At 38.5% G+C, this 9,118-nt stretch overlaps 1 protein-coding gene across 1 annotated transcript; it reads right to left on the reverse strand.

Annotated features, from left to right (window-relative positions):
* Nucleotides 1-5,993: 5,993 nt before the first annotated feature.
* LOC104592908 (SWI/SNF complex component SNF12 homolog) lies at nucleotides 5,994-8,889 on the reverse strand. Its single transcript, XM_010252450.3, has 2 exons — nucleotides 6,715-8,889; nucleotides 5,994-6,327 (listed from the first exon to the last, which is right to left on the reverse strand). The coding sequence occupies exons 1-2, from the start codon at nucleotides 8,286-8,288 to the stop codon at nucleotides 6,255-6,257; spliced, it is 1,647 nt and encodes a 548-aa protein (XP_010250752.1). The 5' UTR covers nucleotides 8,289-8,889; the 3' UTR covers nucleotides 5,994-6,254.
* Nucleotides 8,890-9,118: the final 229 nt, after the last annotated feature.

Raw genomic sequence — 9,118 nt, forward strand, 5'->3', positions numbered from 1 at the left:
CGATATTTTGAACCTTGGTTGACACATTTACTAAAAAAAGTAACAGTTGACACTGCATAAAAACAACCAAGGTTAGGAAAGTTCTGTAATTAACCGTCGATAATACCACAAAGCAAGCCCCATTAGGTACTGGAACTCATCAAGATGGACAACTTTCTTCTGCAGCCTTTATACATCAGCCCATGTCCCTTCCTCGATTTGGATTTCTGGACCATCTAACCAGATTCTCATACATATTGGAAAAGAAACTGAGGGAATGCCAAAAGGATTCCAGACTTGAAAATGCCTTGAATCCAACTATCCAAGGTAAAGTCTGAAAATTTAATATGATAAAATTTCAAAAGGTAAACCCAAAGCCTATGCTTCACCATTCATTCAGAATTTAAATAGGTCCCAAGTTGCTGACAATATCTATCTATATATAAGCAGATACTTGCCTTGGGTTTCATACAGATGATAAAAGTTAATCCTCAAAATATCATAAATCATATATGGTTAATATTTGCACACATACATAGCCCATGCTCTTACACTAGTCTATGTAATGTCAAGATTTGCATTGGTTTCTGTGCAGACCATAAAAATTAAATGGCAGACTTGGCAGTACTTAACTAGCATATCCAAGGTTACACCACAACTAACTAATATTATGGCCAGTTATCAAAAGAAAAACTAATATTATGACTAATTTCTTTTCCAGCAATTTCTTCATCAGTCACTCTGAAAAGACATACAAGTAAAACTAAAAATGATCAGATGGATGTTGTTGGAACCCAAAGAGACCCAACAAATATAGGTCTTTTTTGACCGTCCTCCCCAGAATAAGAGAAGCATGGTGCAAGATTCAGGTCAGAGACTCAAAATCTCATCATCTGAATTGATGGTAGAATATAAGGGCCCTCCACATCTGAAGTCTTGACTCATATGGACAAGTGTTTTCTGTAGCAACTAGATTCTAAGACAGGAATGGATGTTTTCACCTTAATCAGATCTGAATGGATGTTTCCACCTTATCCATAAGCAAGCTTTTTTTTATACTGTAAGGTAAAGTAATTTCATTAACTGATTAAAGATCTTAAAACCATAAACTGTGTAAACCCCTGTACAAGAGGAAAGAAACCAGTATACCCAGAATCAGACCCAAACCCAAAAAAAACTATAAACTCCTTACAAAAAAGGAAATCATGATCAAAAAAGAACATGAATGCCTATTTTTTGAATAGAGGGTGATTTGCCAGCCAGGAATGCACCATTCCCAAAAACCTTTAAACACCTCTTCTTTTGTACTTTGTCTCCCTTCAAATATTCTGCTGTTTCTTTCGCATCACACTGCCCAAAAGACTGCTGCAGGGAGGATGTTCCAAGCTAATTTTCCAGCCCTGCTTAATCCACTTACATACCAAGCTCTGATGAATCCCTTCACATCAGCCAGGAATCATTTTTTTTTATAATTGAACCAGGAAACACATATTAATCCCAAACAAAACCAACAGTCTTATCCCTTCACATAAACACCTCTTCTTTTGTACTTTGTCTCCCTTCAAATATTCTGCTGTTTCTTTCGCACCACACTGCCCAAAAGACTGCTGCAGGGAGGATGTTCCAAGCTAATTTTCCAGCCCTGCTTAATCCACTTACATACCAAGCTCTGATGAATCCCTTCACATCAGCCAGGAATCATTTTTTTTTATAATTGAACCAGGAAACACATATTAATCCCAAACAAAACCAACAGTCTTATCCCTTCACATAAGCAAGCTAGCCCAAAGAAAATCAGAGAAATGAGTTGCAAATGGCATTGAAGTGGGTATCTCCAATTATCAGATATAGATCACAGGAAGAACACAATTAAATGGGCCAAAGTCAAAAAGGATACATTCAAACAACAATTAACCCATCTGCTAGATGACAAGGATCATACAACCAGCAAACTCTGGAGCCTGCACCTCAAAAGTCTCGTTGGAAAGTCAAGATTGACAATGACAAACCACCAACACAATGGTAAATGGGGAGAAAACAGAGTCTGAGTATAACTGCAATACATCATTACCTCTCCACTGTGGTTTCTCAAGACACTTATGCCAGAAGGACTAGGTTCCCCTTCCCCATGTAGCACCAATCAGAATTTAGCTAAGCCAAACTCCCTGGGGTGAAGAAGACCAAGCCATCAATCTAATGGCTCTAGAATCAGACAAAGTGGCCACATCACTCAATCCTTTTACCACATTGTCCGTAGTCAAATCTCAGAATTCACTATCTCTAGTAAGAAACCAATGGGCCACCCTGATCATAATGAGGTCAACAAACACCTCCACCAAGGTGTCAACCTCTCAACTCCTTATAAAGCACTATTATTTCACTCCTCCCACACTGACCATGGGATGACTACCATTTATTTTCATTTCAACAATATCCACAGTTAATATTGATCGGAAAAAAAAAAAAACAATACCCACCATTGTGATGTGGACGCGTATTGGGAGCAGCAGCAACAATGATCCGGTGTTCTCATCCTATCCAATTCGGCAGCAACAGTCTTATCCATTCAGCAGATTATATTAGACTATCTTGTTATTCTTATCTTATTAAGTTAGTAGATTAGATTAGATTATCTTATTAGATTAGGATTAAGAGAGACTTATCTTATTAGATTAGGATTAAGACAGATTATCTTATCTTATTAGATTAGGATTAAGAGAGACTTATCTTATCTTATCAGTCTTATCTTATCAAGATAGAGTTGGAGGTCTCCCTATTCAGCAAGGAGTCTCCCTAAGAGCAGGACTCTTGTAATCTCCTATTTAAGGAGCCACTATTATTGAATAAAGGCATCCAAAATTTCAGTCAAAGAGAGGAGTAAAGGAGAGTTAGGGTGATCTCTTGGACAAATCACCCCTTAGGTCGCCACGATAGGGTCAGCACGCAAAGGGAGGGGCAAGGGGAAACTAGAGGTTCTCCCCGTGGACCAACCCGTGACAAGATCCTATTCCCGGGCCCATAACACATTGATCTAGGAATTTTTTTATGAAAGATTCCTCACTTTCACATAAAAAACAATAATTTTTTTTTATTTTTAAATTTTACTTAATTATTTATTTTGCTTTTTTCGGAAAGCAGGTCACAGTAATTACTAGGAAGCTATCCAACAGAAGAGCTAAGTCTGATAATTAGGGACTGAAATCATTGTCCAAGAGACGAAAAAACATCTAATGGTACAAATCAGGCCATCAAGGTCATGTTTGGTAAAATTCCACAGGAACTCTAGTGTTACTGGAAGCAAAAACTGGAAAGTAACCAATTGAAACACCTCACCTCCACTAGAATGTTACAAAATGCCATCCAATCAATACAATACATGCCTGGGCACATGATCCATATGTTCCACCACCAAAAGAATGTTACACATGATCACAGAAACTTGGTCCAAGGGCCTAATAGTCTTAGTCCCAAATTTGCAAAAAAAAAAAAAAAAAACAACTGCTGTGATTCCTTCTTTTGGAGTAACTGAGTAACTAACAATGGAAGATTTGGGGAATAATGAGTGTCTTGGCTAGAGAAGAGCATTATGGAATAAATCCATATCTAGTTTCTAATTGGACTCTAGATTTGACTTTTTGTTTTCTTCCATTTAGGAAGTAGAGTAAAACAATAAAGCCCTTGTCCACATTTGATGAATATTGAGCCTAGCTGTCCTATGATTTAGAAAAATCTATTTTAGCTGGTTTTAGCCTATAAATACACAGGACATGATGTCTGAGGAAAAAAATATATTGGAATTGAAGTTGAACGAAATCTTTTTCTTAAGGTTTCAAGTCCTCTTTAACTCTCGTTAATTGATGTTACATGCCTACATCTCACCACTCTTCTCCATTCTTTCTTCCATTTCTATTTATTGTAGTCCTCTTGTAACTTCAGATGTCTTAAAGACAAAATGTATTGGAAATGAAGTGGAATAAAATATTTCTCATAAGGCTCCAAACTGTAATTAATTGCTGATACTCTCAATCACTCTTCTCTATTATTTCTTTCAGTTATATTTATTGTAGTCCTCTTAACACTTCTTCCTGCATGACCATTGAATATAGATATACAAGCTGATAGATGCATCTCAATAAGAGTATGTCAAACCCTCACTTATTACCCATTGCTAATTATCACTGAGCCCATCCTATAGTTCAAACAAACAAAACATTGCTTTACTGGTAAAACCAACAATTATATAATAGCCAATTCAGCTAACTGCTGAAAAATCCAAAAACAAAACAATCACCAATTCAAAAAATAAAATTGAAAATTACTGAATAACAATTTATTATACCTGCAATTGCTAATCAGTCTCCTTAATGAGATCATGTTATGTCCATATGCAGTAAACTTGTGACAGAAGATCAGCATCAAGAATGCATCTGCATACTCCAGACCAAATATTGAAAACCTCAGCTCCTCTCCTTAGCATTTCCCTCCTAGAAAAGCAATGACCAACACTATATTTCTTCTTTTGTTTAATTTTCTGAAGTCATTCTGCTGCAGCTTCAGCCTGGAATCTACTAGCCAGAGGCAAATCCATCAAAAGACTGTTGTAGGAACTCTGGCAATCAAGAGAGGTCATACAAGAATCCTTGGAGAGGCAACCCAATGCAACAAGAAGAGCATTTCAGTGATGTGGTAATAGAGTGAAGGCAAGAAGTATAACCACATGATCTGAAATTGATGATTCTGATGAATAGAAAGGAGGATACAATCATAGAAGGAGAAGGAAGAACACACTCAAACATGATAACTTTTCTCAATGACACCACCCTTCATTTAATGGTTTCCTGCACTGGAATCCAACAAACATGGCTATGTATAGACAATCTGCAACCTGCACCCCATTCCTTACATCTAAATATAATCTATATACATGCATTAGACTCAATCCTCTGTTCCACCTTGTCAACAAAAGTCCAATTCCTATTGGTGACAAACCAACTTATAATACATTCAATGAACTTATTAATGTAAGATTTATCACCTTATAATATACTTGGATATGTTGATTATGGAACTAAATAAATGAGTCCCCTATATTTTTCTGAAAACCTACCTCTTCTTTTAAAAGTAAGGTGGTGAGATTCTTTGATAACTGCGAAAAAAGGGGCAACCCTTATTGGTTACAAAGTCATACATGATGAGTTAGAAGAAAAAAGAATATTGGTTTATGGGTATACATGGAACCTCAATCTCACACGGAAAAAAAAAATAAAGAATAAAGAATGACCTTCTGCCACTGATACTAAAACAGTCAGCTTTCAGCCCATTAAAATCATTTAGAATATAATAGTGCCAAATAAGCTGCCTCTCCATCTTGCTGATCAGTGGTTTAGAATAGGAAAACTACCACTTCATCTTGCTGATCAATGGTTCTATGATAGCAAGACAAAAAAAAGCCAATGAATAGACCCATTCTTATTTTTGAGACTTGTAGCTGAAACCAAGTCTAAGCATTTGGCATTGAACCCCTAAGACAGAAGTTCCTCACACCAATATGATTCACCACCACTGACTTTTTTATTCCACACATCCAATCACATAGAAGTTCCAATATATTGTGCTTACATACACCAGTTCCTTCCCCAATAGTATATAAACTGCTTGTATGACTTCCCCAGAAAAACTACTACTCTGCTTTAGCAACACTATAAAGTCGCTAGATTCATGATTTCAACCCCAAAGTAAAATAATCTGATGAACACATGCTTGGCATTTATATCAAAATCAAAAAGGAAAGGTCTTGTTCATTTCTAAAATTATGTGATTATGAATAGACTGAGCATTAAGGACCATATATAATTGGTTTTCGAGAATATCAACATCCAAAGAAAAATATGCACTTTTCTGAACTTCCATAGAAGTAGTTTTAAACACCATGCAGAAGTCTGAATGTGAATTTTCAAGATTTCAAATTAGGCATAAACTGGTATATGCATATAAAAGAGAGAGAGAGAGAGAGATCATCCAAAAACCTAATGAAACCATGTTTTCATCAATAAGTTTACAACCTAAGAAGCTTTATGACAGAAAAAAAAAAAAAAAAAGATTGATACAAAATGGGCTAATGAGCATTTTACTGTTTATAGCCCCCCATCCAACATGGTAAAATTGGAAAAATCATTTGCTGTAGTCAGAAAGATCATCCGAAAACCTAAGGGTGAGAAAGCAAGAATTTAAAAATAGCAAGTATAGAAGCCCATCTGTTAATCAACAATTCCGTTTCATGTGCTTGCCGGAGCATCACTTCCTCCAGCAGTCTTGCGGTTCAGATATCGAATGACAGCATCTTCAACCCTATAAAAGTTTCCAAAAGAAATTTCAGTTATAAAATGCACCAACTGTGAAAGGGGAAAGGGGGTCAGTGACTTTGATCTATCATTCTATTGGCCATTGAAACATGTGTATGCATATAAAAGCCCAATGGCTTCCTCAAAAATGAAATTTCAAAATCTTAAATACAACAAAAAAGAATGCACTTCTAACATTAATTTGAGAGAGTTGTCCAAAAGGAAGCATTTAACGAAAACTGCTTGCAAAATGACCGTTACAAACAGCAGTCTGAAAATAGAGATATGTGTGCACCAACCCCCCCCCCCCCCCCCAACACACACACACACACAGAGGAAATGAGATGTAACTAATGAAAATAAGGATAAGAAATAAAAGCATAAAGAAGCTTACCATGGTTGGTTGTAAAAGTCTGAACGTCGCTCTTTTTCAGCATTACGACTAGCTTCCCCTGCAACAAGCTTCAGGTCCCTGCTTTGGGAAGCAATCAAAGCATTGATAAACTCCATAGGAGATTGACTGAACCCAAGAAAGAAAGCTCTCCTCCTACGATGCTCATGGATCTTTTTTATGGCAGCACAAATTGCTTCATCACATGCATCAATCTCTTTGTGCTTCTCCGTGTTGGCCAAGAAAGCTGACATTTCCTTCTGTATTGGAAAAGGAACATCAACTAATACATCATAGCAAGCATTCCCAGCCGGACTGTTCCCAGAAAGCTTGATCTTGTGTTCCAAATGTATAGGCTGAGATGGGGATAAATGCTGTGATATCTTCTGCGAAACCATTGCAAATTTCATCTTCTCTTCCCCAAATACTTTGCGAAGAGGTGGATCACAAGCAAAGAAAGAAGGATCGGTTGGGTTTTGCAGCTTCCTAGCCTTCACATAATGCCATATCGCAGCTATAATCCTTGGGCGGGTATCGACTTCAATACCAAGAAGTTCAATCAAAGCAGGAGAGAGCTTAAATTTCTCGGGCATGTAATTCATCTCTAATCGTATATTCACTGTAAATTCCTTATCCCCTCTCCTTTTTACCTCAAAACCTTCATGAGGTGCAGGCGATCGAGCACTTTCCCATACAATAGTAGAGTTATTAGGATAAAGACTCGGGTCCAAGTTAATAGTAATTCTCTTGAAAAAGGAAGAGAACTTTGGGTGTAATGAACTTGGTTTCTGGATTACACCAGTAGGGTCGGGATCCACTCCATCTTCCAAGATCCTCCCAGTTATCTTAAGTGACCAGGAAGGGGGCTCCAAATTCTGCTTCTCTGGGATCGTTCGGGTCTGATTAGCAAAAGTGTTGAAGATATAAACTCGAAGAGTCTTCTGAATGCAAGGAGGGCTCTTAAGGGATTCCTGAATATCAATCTTCTTTCTTGCAAGAGCAGCATCAACCCGTGCCTCAAACTCAAGCAGCTGGGTATACAGGGCAGACTCGGGCAAAAGCGTGGCAACTCTGTCTGGTAGCTGCTTGTCTGGAAGTTTCCTCTTTTTTCTACGAGCAGCAGGTGTTAGCTCCATTGTTTTAAATGGCGAAGATGTGCTGGCAGTAGCAGGAGCCGGAGGCCGTGCAGGAGGTTTCTGGACAACCCGCTTGGCAGTTGCTGTGCCGGGTGATGAAAGGGAGGGAGACGATGCACCTACAAGTCCAACCCCAGGGGACTGTGTCTGGGTAAGAGACTGTGATTGAGCTTGTAGCTGAGCTTGAAATTGGGCATGAGCTGCTTGAGCTTGAACTTGAGCACGAGCTTGGGCTTGGGCTTGAGCCTGGGCCAAGGCTTGTGCTTGGGACTGAAGAGGTGACTGGAATTGAAAGTGTGGGACAGGTTGTGTCTGAGCTTGTGACTGAGGATGTAGATGGGAAGGGTGGTTTATCGGCATAGATGGAGATACCATCCCAGCACTACCAAAAGGGGACTGAGCCCCAACACTCTTCGCTGGGCTATTGTTGTTCGCAGACATTGTTGTCTAACAAGCCAGCTTCCTCAATCTTTCAAGTAGACCACGGAACGGCAAAACCCTACAGAGCTGCAATTTGCAAAGCCTGAGGAGCCCAGCAAACCTTTAAATATTTTATAGAGAAAAATCGTCGAATGTAATCCTTAAGCCTCCGAAAACCCTAATTCCTCTGCCGGGTATAATTTCCCCGAATCGCTGCAGATATCCCAATTGAAACAAATCCTTAAAACAAAATAAATCAAGGAGAAAATATTTTGAACTCAACTGCTCTCCTTTCGACCCTAGGGACCATTGTTACACATGAAACAGGGAGAGGAAGGAGGACAAGTGGCGTTTACCGAAAAACTCTTGCGCGTAGATCTGTACACAAATAACAACAAAATTCTTGTGCGTAGACTATGGAGGGTTCCTTCTGAGCAGCCGCAAGCTTGAATTACCTACCTGACATCGATCATTCTCGATGCAAAATCAACTAATTTCAAACATTCACCTTCTGTTGGTTGTCAAGTAACGATTTTTTTCCGTCTTCATCCTTTCCGGCTTTCCCTTTCCAACTCGGTTGAGTTCTTTGTTTTCCATGTCTATCGCTGAGAAACCACCCGTCGTTTTGCTGAGTTTTGAGTAGCGTCCAGACATGTTCATGGGCCGGGTCGGGCCGGATTTTCATTTGTCATTAAGGGAAATATGTTAGGCCTCGATAAAAGCCCGAAGCCCGACCTAATAAAAAAAAACAATTTTTCCTATTCAAATTAGAATTAAAAATTCAGATAGGTTTTTTTTCTATTTAAATGAACATTGGGCCTACGAGATGGTTTTTTTTCCCTTTATTTTAT

Source organism: Nelumbo nucifera, chromosome 3 (genome assembly GCF_055504915.1).
Source record: "Nelumbo nucifera cultivar China Antique chromosome 3, China Antique-T2T, whole genome shotgun sequence".
NCBI classification, from domain to species: Eukaryota; Viridiplantae; Streptophyta; class Magnoliopsida; order Proteales; family Nelumbonaceae; genus Nelumbo; species Nelumbo nucifera.

Bases quoted from the DNA above. Each gene is read 5' to 3' on its own strand.
- LOC104592908 (XM_010252450.3), bottom strand. From the start codon at position 8,288: ATGTCTGCGAACAACAATAGCCCAGCGAAGAGTGTTGGGGCTCAGTCC. The intron at 6,328-6,714 runs GTAAGCTTCTTT...AAACTTTTATAG, and splicing joins GACTTTTACAACCAACCATG to GGTTGAAGATGCTGTCATTC.